This window comes from Myotis myotis, unplaced genomic scaffold, assembly GCF_014108235.1.
Source record: "Myotis myotis isolate mMyoMyo1 unplaced genomic scaffold, mMyoMyo1.p scaffold_m19_p_19, whole genome shotgun sequence".
NCBI lineage: Eukaryota > Metazoa > Chordata > Mammalia > Chiroptera > Vespertilionidae > Myotis > Myotis myotis.
Window position 1 is genome coordinate 31,364,821 of NW_023416323.1, and position 20,593 is coordinate 31,385,413.

Genomic DNA, 20,593 nt, shown 5'->3' on the forward strand with positions numbered 1-20,593 from the left:
CCAAAGCCCCCCTGAAGCAAGTCCTGCTCCATAGGGGTGTCTCCTGCATAGCAGCTCTCCCACTGTTAGTCACAGCTAGTCCTCAGAGCAAATTGGCCTGAAGGTCAATTCCTCCCAGTGACACCAAAAGCTATCAAGTCTCAACTACAACAAAACTGTGCTAAGCCACTATAGCCAGTTTGGCTCAGTGGATAGAGCGTCAGCCTGCAGACTGAAGGGTCCCAGGTTCGATTCCAGTCAAGGGCATGTACCTTGGTTGCGGGCACATCCCCGGTGGGGGGTGTGCAGGAGGAGGCTGATTGATGTTTCTCTCTCGTCGATGTTTCTAACTCTCTATCCCTCTCCTTTCCTCTGTGTAAAAAAATCAATAAAATATGTATTTTAAATTTTTAAAAAACTGTGCTAAGCCAACAAAGGGGTGCACCTAGAGTTCCCAGCTCAGGTGACTGGGGAGGCTGAGTCACTGGGTCCTAGAGGAGACCTACTATACAAGGCCACTCTACCAACTCAAGGAGACATAGCTGCTCTACCCAATACATAGAAACAAACACAAGGGAGCAGCCAAAATGAAGAGACATAGAAACATGTCACAAATGAAAGAAATGGAAGAAAGCAAACTACTGGGCATAGAGTTCAAAACCACAGTAATAAGGTTACTTAAAAATCTTCTAGAAACCTCCAGGGATCTTAGTGAGAATGCCAAACACATGGAAAAGGACCAGTCAGAAATTAAGCATACACTGACTGAAATAAAGAATAACATACAGGATTCAATAGTAGAATAGAGAATTCTGAGAATCAAATCAATGATTTGAAATCTGAGAAAGCAAAAAACATCCAACCAGAAGAGCAAAAAGAAGAACCCAAAAATATGAAGATAGTGTAAGGAGCCTCTGGAACAAGTTCAAGAGTACTAACATCAGATTTATGGGGATGCCAGAAGAAAAAAAGAGAACAAGATATTGAAAACCTATTTGAAGAAGTAATGACAGAAAACATCCTCTACCTGGTGAAAGAAATAGTCCAGGTAGCACAGAGATTCCCAAACAAGAGAATCCCAAAGAGGACTACACCAAGACACATCATAATTAAAATGCCAAGGGCTAAAGACAAAGAGAGAATCTTAAAAGCAGCAAGCGAAAAGCACTTAGTTACCTATAAGGGAATGCCTATAAGACTGTCAGCTGATTTCTCAACAGAAACTATGCAGGCCAGAAGGGAGTGGCAAGAAATATTCAAAGTGATGAATAGGAAGGACCTAAAACCAAGATTACTCTGCCCAGCAAAGCTATCATTGAGAATTGAAGGTCAGATAAAGTGCTTCACAGACAAGAAAAAGCTAAAGGAGTTCATCACCACCAAACCAGTATTATATGAAATGTTGAAGGGTATTCTTTAAGAAAAGGAAGAAGAATAAAAAGAAAAAGATAAAAAAATATGAACAAAATGACACCAAATACATACCTATCAACAACTGAATCTAAAAATCAAAATAAAAAAATAAGAAATGTAATGAACAGAATAAACTGGTGAATAAAATAGAATCAGCGGCATGAAAATGGAACAGACTGTTGATTCTCAGAAGGGGGCGGGTGGGGGGGGGGCGGGAAGAGATTAAACAAAGATCTTATATGCATACTAGAGGCCCAGTGCATGAATTTGTGCATGGGTGGGGTCCGGCTGGCCCTGCCTCTGATGCGGGGGGGTGGGGGTGAGGGGGCACGACTGAGGACGGGGGGGCCAATCAGGGATGGGTCGATTGGGGGTGGTGCTGGCCGGGGGGAGGGACCGTGGGCAGTTAGCTGGCCGGCCCCACACCCTAGCTGAACTCCTGGTTGAGCTCCCAGTTGAGGGGACAATTTGCATATTAGCCTTTTATTATATAGGATATGCATTACCTATGGACACAGACAATAGGGTGGTGAAGGCCTGGGACAAGGCGGGAACCAGGTGGAGGGCGGCATGGGGGGAAAAAAGAGGGACATCTGTAATAATCTCAACAATAAAGATTTTTTTTTTAATGGGAAAAAAAAGACATTTCACCTGGGGAATGGGAGGGGTAGAGTTAGAGGAGGGTGTAGGGTGGATAAACGGTGAGGGGGGGGGGGAGACATTTCACCCTTCCACCTTCTAGAAAACTGATGCAATGCCCAGAAATAGAGCAGCCAGCTTGCAAACATAATAAGGACATAGTCACACAATGAGCACAGTACAGCAGGAAGATGAAAAGACCTAGAGGCCCTGATAGCATAATTAAGTGCTATACCAGGCCTGGACCATGTGCTGCTTGAGATCTTGTTCCATGTGATAAATCCTTTGTCACTGAGCAGAGTTAACACTTTGTCCCAGGGCAATATATTTCATTTCTCCAAGCCTCAGTAAACTGGGCATAGTAATATTTACTTCACAAGACTGTTGTAAAAATTAAATGAGACAACATATTTTAAAAGTGCTTAAGTACACACTGAATTAAATCTTAGCTATTATTTTGCATTTATAAATATGTAAAATATGCACATCTGTCCAAACATAATTACACATACCTGCTGTATTCTCAGAATGTACTATATAAGCCAGAAGCACCTGCAAAGAAACACTGTTCTCAACTCCCAGGGGATTTCTATTACTTAGCTAGATGTCAACTAGTACACACCTGCTGATAACAGTATACCCCTTCTGTCCTGTGCATTCACTCATTCACTTTCCCATATTTCCACAAATATTTAGTGCGTCTTTATTATGTCCAAATCACTGTGCTAGGTGTCATGGATATAATGTGAGGGAACCAATGGTGCTTTTCCTAACAATTTCTGGTCTAGTGAGGCAGGTGGACAATGAACAAATAATTACAAAAATCAATATGTAATTATCAACTGTGATTTAGTCCAGTACAGGAAAATTACACAATGAAATGAGAGCATGAAGCATGAGATGTGATCTAATTCCCTAAGGAAATTATTAGCCTCTAATATGTATTCTAGCAAAGGTCAGAGATTTTTTTAAAATCTAACATGAGGATTTTTAAAAAATGATTTTTTAGAGAGAGAGAAAGGCTAAAAGAGAAAAATTATTGACATGTGAGAGAAACATTGATTGGTTGCCTCCCATACACTCCCTGACTGGGAATTGAACCTTATAACCTTTTGGTGTATGGAACAATGCTTCAACCAACTGAGTCACCTGGCCAGGGAAGTCAGAGATTTTTATTTCATTAAAAGAAAAAACAAGTATTATTATTAACAGATGTAGCAAATTAATTTCTAATTCCAGCTGTGTCTTGGTCTCTCCTAGTGAGAAATGAAATATATGTGCATTTGGCTCAAATAAACTCACAAAAATTAAAAAAAAAAAAGAAAGAAATATATGTGCAGTAAAAAGTGTGCACTTTAATAAATGGTTAAATCTGAAAGACAATGAGCAATTACCAATGTTAACCTAATGCTTTCCTGTTGCAACCTGAATACGTCCCTTTCAAGGTCAGCATAAAGGGCACTCGCTGATAAAACTACACGCTCATCCAGTAAAGTATGCTCAAATGGCCTTGGACAACTAACTACCAATCTCAAGTGGCAGCCGGAAAGGTTTTCAACATCCCGCTGCTTGCCAGCAACATGTTCTACTAATCTTTACTCCATGGTCTATACTACAATCCGCACAAAGTAGTCAGTTAGGGTCATCATAAAAGGTAGTTGGGTATACGTGAAATCCATGTGGGAAATAAAGATCCAGCAGTGCTTTCATAGAGAATATACAGAATACTCTGACCATTCTTGCTGCAGTGAGTTTGTCTATATTATATTGCCTAAGTCTATAATTACATTTATCTTACAGTTTGGTAATACTTACCTTTCTGCAGCAATGAATTTTAAAATGCAAGTGCATGTTTAATGAAAAATTAAGAATCAAATTCATTTACAAGAATGTCGATGATAAATGTAAAATTTGCATAAATAATGACATTTAATATTCTATGTGGATCAGAATTATCACTGATCACATGAAAACCAAAAGATAAATCTGCTGAAGAAGCCTCATCATGCACTTCAAAGACTACAATTCAACAAATGCACTTGCACATGGTGCATTTAACATCATTCTGTAGAACATAACTTTTCATTTAAAACAAATGACTGCCGAAACCGGTTTGGCTCAGTGGATAGAGCGTCGGCCTGTGGACTGAGAGGTCCCAGGTTCGATTCCGGTTAAGGGCATGTACCTGGGTTGCGGGCACATCCCCAGTGGGAGATGTACAGGAGGCAGCTGATCGATGTTTCTCTCTCATCGATGTTTCTAACTCTCTATCTCTCTCCCTTCCTCTCTGTAAAAAATCAATAAAATATATTTTAAAAAAAAACAACAAAAAACAAAAAACAAACAAACAAACAAAAAATGACCCGCCCCAGCCAGTGTGGCTCAGTGACTCAGAGTCGACCTATGAACCAGGGAGTCGTGGTTCGATTCCCAGTCAGGGCACGTGCCTGGGCTGCAGGCTCGATCCCCATTGTGGGGTGTGCCGGATCAATGATTCTCTCTCATCATTGATGTTTCTATCTTTCTCTCCCTCTTCCTTCCTCTCTGAAATCAATAAAGTTATATTTTAAAAAATACAAATAAAACATATAAATCTAAGTTAATTTCATTCACATTCCCAAGCACATACAAAAAGCAAAACTGTTTATATGTTGGCTTCATTAACAGAAAAACTTGGAAAAAGCTAAAGGACACGAGTTTTACACCAATGTCATCAAATACCTCAAATACAAAATCTGCAAATTTCAACAATGGTTCAATTTTTCTAACCTGATCGTAGAATCAAAATACAGGCACACCCCATTAATTTTGTTTCATTTTACTGCACTTTTTACTAATTGAAGGTTTGTGGCAAATAGTTACAACTTGCTAAAAGCTCAGATAATGGTTAGCATTTTTTAAAACAACTAAGTATTTTAAAAATAGGGCCCGGCTGGTGTGGCTCAGTGGTTGAGTGTCAACCTAGGAACCAGGAGGTCATGGTTCGATTACCGGTAGGGACATATGCCTAGGTTATAGGCTTGGTTCCTGGTGGTGGGCGTTGTGTGTGTAGGAGGCAGCTGATCAATGATTCTCTCATCACTGATGTTCCAATCTCTCTCTCTCTCTCTCTCCCCCTCCCTCCCTCCCTCCCTTACTCTCTGAAATCAATAAACAACAAAACCCCATAAATATTAAAATTAGGGTATGTACTAGTACATACATTCTTCTTTAGACATAATGTTATTGTACACTTACTAGACTACAGTATAAACATAATTTTTATGTACATAGGGAATCCAAAAATTGGTGTGACTTGCTGTATTCCAATAGTTGCTTTATTGCAGTGGTCTAGAACCAAACCCAAAATATTGCCAAGGTATGCCTGTAAAACTTTTGAAAAGTCATTACGTTAAAAGTAAAAACATCTTTCTGTGACTGCCAAAGTAAATTAAGAGTATAATGATGAAGCCCCAGGCGGCAGTTCGGTTGGTTGGAGTGTCATCCCATATACCAAAAAGGTTCGATCTCTGTATAGGAGGCAACCGATCGATCTATTTCTCTCTCTCTCTCAAAATCAATAAACATATCCTTGGGTGAGAATTAAAAAAAATAAAAATAGAAAAGAGTATAACGATGATAGGAACATCATCAGATGATAGGAATTTTTCAACTCCATTAAAATCTTTTGGGACCACTGTAGTGATTCAGTCCATCATTAACCTAATGTCCATACAAAAAATACACATAGCTTAAGGCTATGTTGTCCAATATGGTAGCCGCTAGTTACATATGATTACTGTATACTTGAAATGTGGCTAGTCTAAATCTGTAAGTGGAAAATACACTAGTCTGACTGTAAGTGGATTGTAAATACTTATTACTAATATAAAATATACCTAACTTTTTATGCTGACTGTAAATTCATATTTTAGATATATTAAAGTTAAGTAAAATATAATATAAAGTTAATTACACTTGTTTCTTTTTACCTTTTTAAATGTAGCTTCTACAAAATTTTAAATTATATTATGTGGCTTACATCTGAATTATACTGGACAGCACTGTCCTAAAATATAGCTTGATGAATTTTCCCAAACTAAATGTTCCATGTAACCAGATTTCATGTGAAAAAACAGAACAGTACCAGCATCTCAAAAGACTCCTTCTGCTCCATTCCAGTAACTAGCCCCCTCTCCCAAGGATGAACCACTATCTTTACTTCTATTGTTAGTTTTGCCCATTTGTATAAATTCATATAAATGGATTCATACAGCAAGTGCTTTTTTTGGTACACTCAATATATTTGTAAAATTCATCCATAGTGGTATGCTAGTTGGAATTTTTCATCCTCATTGTATTTCTTTGTGTGAACATATAGTTTAAACATTCTGTTAATGGGCATTTGGGCAGTTTACAGTTTCTGGCTATTACTAATAATGCCACTATACAAATATCCTAGTACATAGCTTGTGATGAATATACATAATCATTCCCATTGCATACCAGAGAATAGAAGTGCTAGTTTTCCAAATAGCCAACACATCAACTGTATTCCATATCCTTGTTAATGTTTGTCAAAGGTACTCTGAACAAAAGCAAAAATACCTATGAAAATATTTCAGCTGAAATATTTACACAATTTGATTTTTTGAAATGGAATTGTGACTATCTTCAGTTTATCTCTTAGGTTACTTGGTATCTCAGTGTCTGTTAGAGTATCTGGTGTTCACATGGCAGAGAATTAGTAAGATCTCTTATCGGGACACTCATCCTATCACACCGGGGTCCCACTCTCACGGCTTAACTAGAGGCCTGGGGCATGAAATTCGTGCATGGGGTAGTCCCCTCAGCCCAGTCTGCACCAACGCCAGCATCCCACGCCCCAACTGGCCTCTGGCCAGAGGCCCGCCCACCCACCCTCCGCGGACCGGACCGGGGTGCGCGGGACACTGGGCTCGTCACCTGAGGGCGGATCCAGCCGTGCCTCTCGACCACCACTCCCCCCAGCGGGGCTGACAGGACCAGACACTCCAGCAGCGGGGCTGAAGGGACTGGGCGCCACCATCTTGTGGCTATGGGCGCTGCCATCTTGGTGATGGAGTGACAGTTAACTTATATACTACCCCTTTATTAGATAGGGCTAGAGGCCCAGTGCATGAACTTCTGGAGGTAGGGGCCGCGGAATTCACGGTCGAGGGGATAATTTGCATATTAGCCCTTTATTATATAGGGTTAAACCTTAATTTCCCTATAGAAGCCCTAGGGGGTTAGGGCTTCAATGTATGAATTTTGGGGGAACACAACATTCAGTCCATAACAGCTGTAAGTGGTGGGGCCAGGATTCACAATTATGACTATGAAGCTTCTACTCTTAATTTCTACACTTACTTGTCTCTTTATAGATGATTTGGGGATGGAAAAAGCTACAGATAAGTGCTGACTACTGATTGGATGGTTGGAATCCCCTGCTTTGAAATTTCTACATTACGTAAAACCTATTATATTAATTATCACAACAGATGGCACTTACTTTGTAGTGATAAAGTTCAATTTGTGGACTGGGGCAACAAAGCTTGGAAAATTCTAAGTATGAGAAATGCTGTGGGTTAAACTAAATTTTTTACATATCATTCCAATAAAATATTTCAGTTTTAAAAGTCAACTCAATCTAAAATTTTCCCTTGTATAAACTAAATTGGTTATAACACTGTTTTGTGTTTGTCTGTTTAGTGACTTGCCTGGACCAATTCTGTAGAATCTGTTTCCTCAGCAGTGTGCAGCCTCTGATGTCACTACTTAGTTATTGTTTTTAAGCCATGCTTTCTAGGGGTTGCCACCCAGAAATAATCAATTAGTGGTCAGCCAATGACTGGTGAGAAGTTTTGCCTAAATACCTGGAACTCAGTAGGCTTCCATGCTTTGTCATAGGATGTGTGTTTTGGGGGAATCTTGTAAAAGTGCAGGGAGTGTATCAGTCTAACCTGTGTTCAGCAAGAATTAGCTTCCTCCAAAGGTCCTCTTAGTTTTTTCCTGAACAGGTGTGGCTTTATATATGCACACAGCCTTCAGGACCACAAGGGCTATCTCTTTCCTAGATAACCCTAATAAATACCTGGCTAGTCTGCCATTTTGTTGCTTCCTATAATATTAGCTTTCCTGGATTGTTTGCCAGAGACCTCTATTATTATTGAGAATATCCCTCCAAGCTGCTCTAAACAAAGTCAGCTCCCTCTGATAGCAGAATAAGGGCTGCCAGCCCTCATGCCTTGCCCTGCCTGCCAAAGGTAGAACTTGAAGGACCACAAAGCTGAAGAAAAAGATGGGAGCAGCTCCTGACTAAAATGCCAGGCAATTACTGTTGTTATTGAAATTCAAGTAGCTTTGTTTAAATAAATGCCTCTCAATTTATGCCCTTTGGTTAATGTCGAGACATTAAATGGTTTTGTTTGTTTTTTTTAAACAATTTTGTCCAGTGTTTGGGGAGAGGATTTTCCAAGCTCCTCAATGTTGCTGCTACATTTTATTATGAACTCTTTTTTTCTTCCTCATAATGTGCTAAAGATCAAGAACAAATATTAAAGAGAACCATTTACTGGACTCTGAAGTAGCCCACTGAGCAGATTAGGGTAATCAAATGAAATTTTAGAACCACTGAAGGAAAAACTTACCTAAAACCAGGACCAGAATTTGTGTCTCAACATCTTTAGGATTCCTCAATATTATTTGAACCTGAGACTTTTTATACTTACTCTTTTTATTTATTTATTTTTAAAATATATCTTATTGGGTTTTTTACAGAGAGGAAGGGAGAGGGATAGAGTTTAGAAACATCAATGAGAGAGAAACATTGATCAGCTGCCTCCTGCACAGCCCCCACTGGGGATGTGCCCGCAACCCAGGCATGTGCCCTTGACTGGAATCGAACCTGGAGCCCTTCAGTCCGCAAGCCGATGCTCTATCCTCTGAGCCAAACCAGCTAGGGCTATACTTACTCTTAAAGATGGGGTAAAATAGATCCCCAGACACAGGCAAGATTAGGGGTCTATAAAGGGACCACACTCAGTAAAGACTGAAGTCCCCCTACCTGGGCTCGCTCCTCATCAAATTCCAGGCAGCCCATACCATCCAGTCTCTGGAGATCAATCCAGCCTTTCCAGATAACACAGACTCCATTCAGAATCATTGGAGCCTTCAAATAGACCTAAGACACAGAAAAGAAGGGTGAAAACCAATCAGACACATGAAAAACAAAGATCAAAGTTACTTATGAAAACTGTGGTTTTCTTAGGAAATAAAAAAATAAATACAATCATAAAATCAAGAATTATAAGTACTAGTATATAAACTACAGCCTTTGACTGTATTCTATACATTAAATTAATCTGGTTTACCAGAATTTTATTTCTAGTTACAATTCTTCCAGGTTATTTTTAAAAGAAAGTTTTTCAGATTTTGTAAAAACTATAGTAAGATGGCATTTGAAGTAAACATCATAGCTCCTCCAGCTGTAGCTAGGACAATCAAGTACTTTGCCTTGGTTTTTGAATCTTATTTTTTTAAATACATTTTTATTGATTTCCAAAAGGAAGGGAAAGGGAGAGAGAGATAGAAACATCAATGATGAGAGAGAATCACTGACCGGCTACCTTCTGCATGCCCCCTACTGAGGACCAAGCCCAAAACCTGGGCATGTGCCATTGACCAGAATCGAACCTGGGACCCTTCAGTCCGCAGGCCAACGCTCTATCCACAGGTTTATACCTTTTTAATACATATTCATGTCATTCGCCTCCACTACTAAACACAACCATTTTTCTTGTTAAGGACTCCAATCAACCCGGCTGAACCAATTTCTACTTATATTGGAAAAAGCTAAAAACATAAAGTTCCATTTCTCCTCCCATTTGGACCAAGGGAAATAGTCTACAGTTATAGCTGAAACCGTTTAACCACACATTTCCTTCTGTTCTGATAAGTGCTCATTCCCTTCCACATTGTAAATTCAAAACTACACAGATATATATACCTAAGTCTAACAAGTGACTCTCACCTCATATTTGACACCTCACAAAACCTAAAAAACAATACCCTTCTATACTGCCTATTAATACAACTTGACTTACTATTTCTTCTAATCAAGATTTCCACCTACTCTTTCTAATGGAGGTTGAAGGGAGTGCCACACCAGGGAGGAGTATAACATTTCACCTCTCAATGTGCCTCAATATTTTAACTTCTTCTATTAATTATAAAGAGAATTCTTCTAATGGCAGAGAAAGGTCAACTTCATAATCAGATTCTACATTCACCAATGAGTTTATATCTTTTAGAATCAAAGATTCCATAAATGTAGCTTATTCATATTAACTTCCACAGCCAAAATATTTTCCTTAAAAGAAAATAGTAAAAATTTTTAAAGGCCATTTATTACTTTTTTTTTGGGGGGGGGGGGGTTGTGAAATTATCTTTAATTGAAATATTTTCTTTTGTAGTTCTTAACTAGCTAGGCATTTCACTGCACCACTGTTGATGTCATCTATGATGTCATAAGGGTGGCAGCCTCAACAATGTAGCCCACAGTCTGGGTAATCCCCAGGATCGCATTAATGGTTCCAGAGCTCTCTAGTCAAATATTGGTGTTGCATCTGTCGGGCAATGGTGGCAAATCTCAGCAAGAGTGGTATTTCCACCGTGCTTAGGTTTTTTGCTTTTCTCTGTCTCTTGGCATACTACCTCCATCTGGGCCTTTCTGTTCTGGTCAGTTTCACTGTAATCCTCAGACCCTTCCAATCACCAGTTGCTTTGGGAATTTCATCAGCAACCTTTTTTGGAGACAGACCCAGGGGGCCAGGGCAGATGTGGCACTGACTTCCCCATAGTTGCACCTCAGATACACAACTTTAGTGTCCTTGGGGTCAAACTTCAGCTGGTGTTGGATGAATCAGGTTTTGGGACAACCGAAGAAAAAGTTGCACCTAAGCCTCCTCCAAGCCAAAAGCTGAAGGCTGTTACTTTTTTATAAAAATTCTCTCATGACAAAGAAAACCACTGGCGTGTTTTGGGAAATTCTTAAATGGGTTCAGAAAATGGCTATAGTTCTTCATCAAGGCTAATGCAATGATTGAAATTATAATTTTAAATGATATTTAGATGATTCTGGTGATTTATTTAATGTTCACATTCAAATAAATAGTTTTATGTGTAGATCTTCAAAGTAAATGTTTGCCACTTTCATACATTCATGAATACCAAACCTCAAAGTACAAAGAAAATAAAATTTTGTCTCTTACCAGTTTGGCATTTTGTAATATAATTCAATAATGCCATTTAAACACTAAGACATTTTTCACTGAAAATAATGATGCCCTATTTCAAACTGTGAAAAGAAAATTTATTAAAATATGACTTAGGGATTAAACCCATTGTTCTAAGAACAATTAAGTATTTTATACAAAATGCATTCTATAGCCCTAGCCAGTTTGGCTCAGTAGATAGAGCGCTGACCTGCAAACTGAAGAGGCCCTGGTACGATTCCAGTCAAGGGCACATACTTGGGTTGCAGGCTCCTCTCCGGCCCGAACCCTGGTTGAGGCTTGTGTAAGAGGCAACTAATCAATGTGTTTCTTTCACATCGATATTTCTGTCTTTCCCTCTCTCTTCCACTTTCTCTAAAAAAAAAAAAATCAATGATAAAATATCCTCGGGTGAGGATTGGGAAAAAAAAAAAAAAAAAAGATTCTAAAGCCTTTAAAATGGGTAAACAGATTAAACTAAGTATACACAAAAACAACAAAAAGGCCTGCTTATCTTTCCAAAAGTAAAATATCAGAGGATGTTTGAGACTTCACAGAAAGTTAGACGTGACTATAGCCTCACATTTGTATTCTTTCAGAAATAAGGTAAAAGTTAGTATAAACAATTTTTAATAAACCCAAGCTCTAAATATCAGTATTTGTGATGTTATAGTCAAATCTAAATCACACATATCACTTAATATTCAAAATATGTAGCTTTAAATTCCATATCACTGTAGCAGTAGAGCTTCAGAAAAACATGTATGCACCATCAACTGTGGCATTAGACATATAATGAAATATTTGGCGATAAAAAGAAATGAAGTAAAAAAAAAAAAAAAAAAAAAAGAAATGAAGTATTCATACATGCTACAACATGGATGAATCTTGAAAACATTATGCTAAGAAACCAGAAAAAGGCCATATGTTTTATGATTCCATTTACATAAAATGTCCAGAACAGGCAAATAGAGAGAGAAAGGAGATTAGTGGTTGCTAGGGGCTCAGGAGCAGGAAAAATGAGTGACTGCTAGCAGCTACTGGATTTCTTTTGGGGTGATGAAAATGTTTTGAAATTAGAGTGGTGATGGTCACACAACTCTGAATATACTAAAACCCCCGGAACTGTAGACTCTAAAGGGGTAAATTTTGTGTATGTAAATTTTATCTCAATAAAACTATTATTAAAAATTTTGCAATAGTTTTTATCTGTTACATAAGTAACACTTATGAGAAATGTAAATGAAGATTTTTGAGTAGGCAGTTGCAAATGGGATTCTAGCACTCTGAGAAAAGATACGGGCTGATGATGTTAAGTCTGGCAACCATCAACAATACAGTGCCATTTAACTCTAGAACAGTGGTTCTCAACCTTCCTAATTCCACGACCCTTTAATACAATTCCTCCTGTTGTGGTGACCCCCAATTTCATTGTTACAAATTGAACATAATTAAAGCATAGTGATTAATCACAAAAACAATATGTAATTATATATGTGTTTTCCGATGGTCTTAGGCGACCCCTGTGAAAGGGTCGTTCCCCACAGGTTGAGAACCGCGCTGCTCTAGAAGAAAGGGTGAGATTCCCAAAGTAAGTAGGAGAAAAGGGGGAGGGCCCAGGAAGAACTCGGAAGAAATCCAACTTTTAGATGCTGGGTAGCAGGAAAGAACCCAGCAAGCATGCTATAAATAGCCAGTGAGAAAAAGAGAGAAACATGTAAGGAGCCTAGGGGCTAAAGGTTAAGTTATAGGTCTCCAAATAAAAATTTCCCCTTTGTTGGATGCATAAGGGCACTCGTAATTTTTAGCCATGCTTTTATTTAAGGCAGTAGTTCTTAGTCTAGAGTTCAAAGAACCTACGGAAGTTTGAGTTTATGGATAAGTTTAAAAAAGACCAGAAACCTACTGAAATTCTGTGTAAAATTACATATGTAGTGCATGACAAAATATACGTTGGAATCAGATAAAACCTGGGTTTAAATTGTAGCTCTAACAGTGTGTCTGATATAAATTATTTAAGTTTGCTCATAAGCCTCAGATTCCTCACATATAAAACCCCTAAATAATGCCTTTCATAGGTAATAAAAATTAACTCAATGCACATAAAATTTATGAAACATATAGAGTACTACAGAAACACTGATTCCTTACATACACATTTCCACCCATGTTTTACATAGTAACTTCTTTTCAAGGGAAAGAAACCAAGTTTTCAAGACAATAAATAGTTGTTACCACCAATTAACCAGCAGACAAGCAGTGACACTGGATGGCCATGGGCACCCAGGAAAATAAGATATTCCATTAAGGAAGAGTTTTTCCTGCCTTTCAGTTATAATCATTTCTGTAGTCTATTCTAATAGATTCCTTTAGAAGATACTTGCTTCTGACTCATCCTCCTTTAGCCACATGCCCCACCGGTTCATAAATGCACAGTCATCTGCTCGCCTGTTGGATAATCACTAGGGTCAGTCATTCAATCTTGTTTGCCTGAATCATAATTGAGTTGCATGTAAGTGTAAAAAAAAGCTACTTCCATAGTGATTTAATGTAACTGACCAATCTACTTCCTACAGTTCAAATATCATGAACTTGTGTGTGTGTAACTACATATACACACCTACTCAATAAAATGTGTTAACCAAACAGAAAAATCCATCCTAAATTTCATATGGAATCTCAAGGGACCTTGAATAGTTAAACAATTTTTAAAAAGAACAAAACTTGAGGACTCACACTTCCTGACTTCAAAACTTACTATGCTTTCAATGCTGATAGCACTCTAGCAAACATGGTTGAATGTTTCTAAAACCTGACAGACTTTCTGTAAGAAGTGTGGCAAGCATCAACTCCACAAAATAACACAGTACAATGACAAGGACTCTCTGTATGTGCAGGGAAAGTGGCATTATGACAGGAAACAGAGTGGTTATGGTGGGCAGACTAAGCTGATTTTCTGCAAAAAGGGTAAAACTACAAAGATTGTGCTGAGGCTTGAATGTGTTAGGCCCATCTGCACATCTAAGAGAAGGGTGGCTATTATAAGATGCAAGCATTTTAAACTAGGAGGAGATAAGACAAAGGACCAAGTGATCCAATTCTAAGCTTCACGTTTTGTTTTATTATGTAACAATAAAATCTTGATATGTTCACTTCAGATAGTTGCATTTGGTCTTGTGGGGAGGGAAATAAGTGTTATTAATAAAATTCGCCTTACGGGAACATTTATGCTAAAAAAACTACAAAGCTACAAAAATCAAAACAGCATAGTATTAGCATAAAAACAAAAATATAGAACCCATGGAATAGCATAGAAAATCCAGAAATATTCACATAGTCAAATAACTTTTGCCAATGGTGCCAAGACCATTCAATGGGGAAAAGAATTGTCTTTTCAACAATTGGTAGTAGGAATAAATATGCACATGTAGAGTAAAAACCCTATCTAAAACGATATTAAAAAATAAACTCAAAATGAATCAAAGACCAAAAACTATAAAACTTTTAGTAGCAAACATTGGATAAAAACTTCATGATATTGGATTTGACAATGATTTCTTGGAAATGATAACAAAGACACAAGTAAAACTTTATTTTAAAAAAATAAATAAATTGGACTTCATGAAAATTTAAAAAATGTGTATGTATCAAGACACTATCAACAGAGTAAAAAGGTAACCCAAAGAGTGGGAGAAGCCCTAACTGGTTTGGCTCAGTGATAGAGCGTTGGCCTGCGGACTGAAAGGTCCCAGGTTGGATGCCAGTCGAGGGCATGTACCTCCTACCCAGTAGTAGGTGTGCAGGAAGCAGCTGATGGATGTTTCTCTCTCATCGATGTTTCTAACTCTCTATCCCTCTCTCTTCCTCTCTATAAAAAGAGAGAGAGAAAGAGAGAGAGAGAGAGAGAGGTAGAAAATATTTGCAAATCATATACACCCATTAAGGGATTAACATCCAAAATGGGCAAAGGACTTGAATAGACATTTTTCCAAAGATACATACTAATAAATGGCCAAAAAGCATTAAGAAAAGATGCTTATCACTAATCATGAGGGAAATGAAAACCAAAACGACAATGGGATACCACTTCATACCCATCAGGATGGCTACAACCAAAAAACAGCAAGTGTTAGCAGGAGAAATTAAAACCCTTATGGTGGGAATGTAAAAGAATACAGCCATTGTGAAAAACAGTACGGCAGTAACTAAAAAAAATTTAAAAATAATTACTATATGATCCAGTAATCCAACTTCTCGGCATATGCCCAAAAGAAATGAAGGCAGGGTCTCAATGACATATTTGTACGCCCCTGTTGATAGCAGCACTATTCCCAACAGCTAAAACATACAAATAACCCATCTCCATCAATAGGTGACTAGACAAGCAAAATGTGGCACACACATACAATGAATTATTATTCTGCCTTTTAAGGAAGTAAATTCTGCAATATGCTACTACGTGAATGACTCTTGAGGACATTATGCTAAATGAAATAAGCCAGGCATAAAAAACAAATACTATATGATTCTACTTGTATGAGGTTCTTAGAGTAGTCAAAATTATGGACAGAAAGTAGAACGGTGGTTGCCAGGATAGGGGAAGGAGGATAATGGGGAGTTATTGTTTAGTGGGGGATAGAGTTTCGGTTTCATAAGATGAAAAGACTTACGGAGAAACTCCTGTGAAAAGGAAGGCGGTCATGGTAAGCCTAGAATCAGATAATACAGAGCAACCCACTCCCTCTGATCATTTTTTCTTCCAGATCTTTAGCATACTGTGAACACTGGCTCACACTTTGCCACATGCCCTAACTCTAGAGCAGTGGTTCTCAACCTTCCTAATGCCCCGACCCTTTAATACAGTTCCTCATGTTGTGGTGACCCCCAACCATAAAACTATTTTCGTTGCTACCTCATATCTGTAATGTTGCTACTGTTATGAATCATAATGTAAATATCTGATATGCAGGATGTCTTTTCACTGTTACAAATTGAAAATAATTAAAGCATGGTGATTAATCACAAAAACAATATGTAATTATATATGTGTTTTCCAATGGTCTTAGGCGACCCCTGTGAAAGGGTCATTCGACCCCCAGAGGGGTCGCGACCCACAAGTTGAGAACCCCTGCTCTAGAGTGAGCCCTAGTTTTTTCACAACCCATTCACGACTCTGTTCACAAACTTGCTGAGAATGGCTTGTAAAAATTCTCAGGGTTCTGGCTGGTGAGGCTCAAATGGCTAAGCTTTGTCCCATGCACCAAGAGGTGACTGGTTCGACTCCAGGTTAGGGTACATGCTTGAGTAGCTGGCTCGATCCCCAGTGGGGGGCTTGCAGAAGGCAGCCAATCAATGTTTCTCTCCCTCTCCCCCTTTCCCTTTCATACTCTCTAAAATCAATAAAAACATATTTTTTAAAAAATTCGCAGGGAAGCTGAATCCAGACTTGACTCAGATTCTGTTCAGCTTATCTTCTAGGAGCTTTCATGTTAGGATGATACTGCAATCCTTTATTTACATTGTCATGAAGGTTGTGCTTGCTGTATTGTTTTTTCAAATGGAACAATCCATTGGTTAGAAATACATGCACAGGAAAAACCAAGATGGCGGCATAGGTAAACACCGGCGTTTGCTGCCCCGAACAACAACTTCAAAAATACAACTAAAAGACAGAACGGACATCACCCAGAACCACAGGAAGGCTGGCTGAGGAGAGATTCTTCAACTAGAAGGAAAGAGAACAGCATACCGAGGCTCAGAGGAGGCGTAGTGTGGAAAATACAAAGGTACCAAGGTGCGCGCGGAGCGGGCTGGTGGCTGAGGGCGCGGTTGTCGTTTTCAATCTGGAGGGAGTCCCAGGCTCTGAGCTCCAGATCCGGGCGAGTCTCTAGGGACCCAGACTCAAACGGGAGAAGCGGCACTGTCTGGCATCGGTCGGAACGTGAGAGCAGCTTTCTCTCCGAGGTTTGCAGCGGTTGCTGGGACTCTGAGAAGCAGAGCCTCTGGGGACGGGACTGAGAGCAGCCATAACTGCTCCCTCCGCCCACCCTGTTTGATCGCGTGCGACCCGCCCCGCCCAAGCCCTGCGCAGAGCCATTTGCCGGATAGCCTCAGGCAAAGGCTAGATTAGCACCTCCCCAGAGGACAGAAGTTTTTCCACTGCAGACACAGCTGACTCTCATAGCCAGTTGGCCTGGAGGTCAAATCCCCCCAGTATTAACTACAACAATCAAGGCTTAACTACAACAAGACTGCACACAAAGACCTCTAGGGGGTGCACCAAGAAAGCAAAAAAATGTGGAGACAAAGAAACAGGACAAAACTATCAAGGGAGGATATTGAGTTCAGAACCATACTTTTAAGGTCTCTCAAGAACTGTCTAGAAGCCGCCGATAAAGTTATTGACATTTACAAGAAATCTAATGAGACCCTCGATGTTATGATAAAGAACCAACTAGAAATTAAGCATACACAAACTGAAATAAAGAATATTATACAGACTCCCAACAGCAGACCAGAGGAGCGCAAGAATCAAGTCAAAGATTTGAAATGCGAAGAAGCAAAAAACACCCAACCGGAAAAGCAAAATGAAAAAAGAATCCGAAAATATGAAGATAGTGTAAGGAGCCTCTGGGACAGTTTCAAGCGTACCAACATCAGAATTATAGGGGTGCCAGAAGAAGAGAGAGAGCAAGATATTGAAAACCTATTTGAGGAAATAATGACAGAAAACTTCCCCTACCTGGTGAAAGAAATAGACTTACAACTCCAGGAAGTGCAGAGAACCCCAAACAAAAGGAATCCAAAGAGGACCACACCAAGACACATCATAATTAAAATGCCAAGAGCAAAAGACAAAGAGAGAATCTTAAAAGCAGCAAGAGAAAGAAACTCAGTTACCTACAAGGGAGTACCCATACGACTGTCAGCTGATTTCTCAACAGAAACTTTGCAGGCCAGAAGGGAGTGGCAAGAAATATTCAAAGTGATGACTGCCAAGAACCTACAACCAAGATTACTTTATCCAGCAAAGCTATCATTCAGAATTGAAGGTAAGATAAAGAGCTTCACAGATAAGGAAAAGCTAAAGGAGTTCATCACCACCAAACCAGTATTATATGAAATGCTGAAAAGTATCCTTTAAGAAGAGGAAGAAGAAGAAAAAGGTAAAGATACAAATTATGAACAAATATGCATCTATCAACAAGTGAACCTAAGAATCCAGTGAATAAATCATCTGATGAACAGAATGAACTGATGATTATAGAAAGGGAATGGACTGACTATTCTTGGGGGGGAAAGGGGTGTGGGGGATGCGGGAAGAGACTGGACAAAAATCATGCACCTATGGATGAGGACAGTGGGTGGGGAGTGAGGGCGAGGGTGGGGTGGTAACTGGAAGAGGGGAGTTATGGGGGGGGAAAAAGAGGAACAAATGTAATAATCTGAACAATAAAGATTTAATAAAAAAATATGTATTTTCTGAATAAACTTATCAACATATATATATAAAAAATACATGCATAGAAAATAAAATGTTAAAGACAAGCAAAGAAATAAATAATAAATATATCAGTCATTATAGTGGTTTGTGGTGGGGTTTTTTTTGGTGGAGTGGGAAATAGAACTGTGGAGTTTTCTGAAGTATCACTGTCCAATCCTATATAATAAAAGAGAAACATGGTAATTAACTGTAACTTCGCTACCCTTCCCATTGGCTAATCAGGGAGATATGTAAATTAACTGCTAACCAAGATGGCGGCCGGCAGCCAGGCAGCTGAAGTGAACAGGAGGCTTGCTTTCTCAAGTGACGGAGGAAGCCAAGGTTCCCCGCCTGCCGCCGGTCTCTGAGCTGCAGTCTAAGAAACAACGTTGCAAATATAGAAGCTAAACCATCCCCAGAAACCTGCTTTTAGCCAGCCGGCCTCGGAGCTGGAGCTGAAACAGTGTTTCAATTATAGAACCCAAACAAACCCAGATTAGCAGCCGAGGTCTCAGAGCTGGAGCCAAGCCTCAGAGCTAAAGCCGGCTCTCAGCTCGTGACAGCCATAGAAGGTAAATAAATCCCAGAATAAGAAAAAAAGAAAAAAAGGAGAGGTTGGGAGCTTCAGTCACCCGCCAGCCTGAAAATGGCCCTCAGCCCCTCACCCAAACTGGCTAGGCACCCCAGCGGGGACCCCCACCCTGAAGGAGGTGTGACCAGCTGCAAACAGCCATCATCCCCTCATCCAGGCTGGCCACGCACCCAAGCGGGACCCCCACCCTGATCCGGGACACCCTTCAGGGCAAACCAGCCGGGCCCACCCGTGCACCAGGCCTCCATCCTATATAGTAAAAGGATAATATTCCTCCTAGCACCGGGATCAGCAGAGCCGCGAGGCCTCCTAGCACGGGGATCAGCTGAGCAGCGAGGCCTCACTGCCCTGGTGTCAAGCAGAGCCGCGAGGCCTCCCAGCATTGGGATCAGCGGAGCCGCAAGGCCTCCTGGCCCCTGGAGCAGCATGATGGGGCAGCGCCCAAACCCCCTGATCGCCCTGCGGCTCTGTGTGTGACAGGGGGCAGTGCCCCAAGCCCCCCACGGGCCCTGCTCTGTGTGTGACGCGGTAGAGCCGCAACCTCCCCATTGGCCCTGCCCTGAGTGTGACAGGGGGGTGTGCCCAAAACCCCTGATTGGCCCTGCTCTGTGGGTGATAGGGGGCGGCACCCCAACCCCCTGATCCACCCTGCTCTGTGTGTGACGGGGTGGTGCCCCAACTTCCCTATCGGCCCTGCTCTGTGTGTGACGGGGGAGCTCCCCAACCCCCGATGGGCCCTGCTCTGTGCGTGACAGGGGGCAGTGCCCCACCCCCTGATCGGCCCTGCTCTGTGTGTGACGGGGGTGGTGCCGCAACCTCCCCATCGACCCTGCCTTCAGTGTGACAGGGGGCAGTGCTCCAACCCCCCAATTGGCCCTACCCTGAGTGTGACTGGGGGTGGCATCGCAACCTCCCAATCCGCCCTGCTCTGTGTATGACAAGGGGTGGCGCCCCAACTCCCCAATTGGCCCTGCTCTGAGCCCGACCAGGGGATCAACCTAGGGATTGGGCCTGCCCTCTGCCACCCAGGAGCAGGCCTAAGCCAGCAGGTCGTTATCTCCCGAGGGGTCCCAGACTGTGAGAGGGCACAAGTGGGGCTGAGAGACACCCCCCCCCCCGCCCCCGGCCAGTGCACAAATTTTTGTGCACCGGGCCTCTAGTCTATATATAAAAAAGGTTAACATGCTAAGTGTCCAATCGGTCACTATGACA

At 40.6% G+C, this 20,593-nt stretch overlaps 1 protein-coding gene across 7 annotated transcripts in view; it reads right to left on the reverse strand.

Annotated features, from left to right (window-relative positions):
* CBFB (core-binding factor subunit beta) overlaps positions 1 to 20,593 on the reverse strand; it is a 56,473-nt gene that overhangs the window by 17,570 nt on the left and 18,310 nt on the right. For 5 of the 7 annotated variants that reach the window (XM_036345556.1, XM_036345558.1, XM_036345555.1 and 2 more), the window contains one exon: positions 9,098 to 9,214. The exons of the other annotated variants lie outside the window; for them this stretch is intronic. In XM_036345556.1, coding sequence (XP_036201449.1) covers positions 9,098 to 9,214 — 117 coding nt within the window. The remainder of the gene's footprint in view (positions 1 to 9,097; positions 9,215 to 20,593) is intronic. 7 annotated transcript variants of the gene reach the window in all.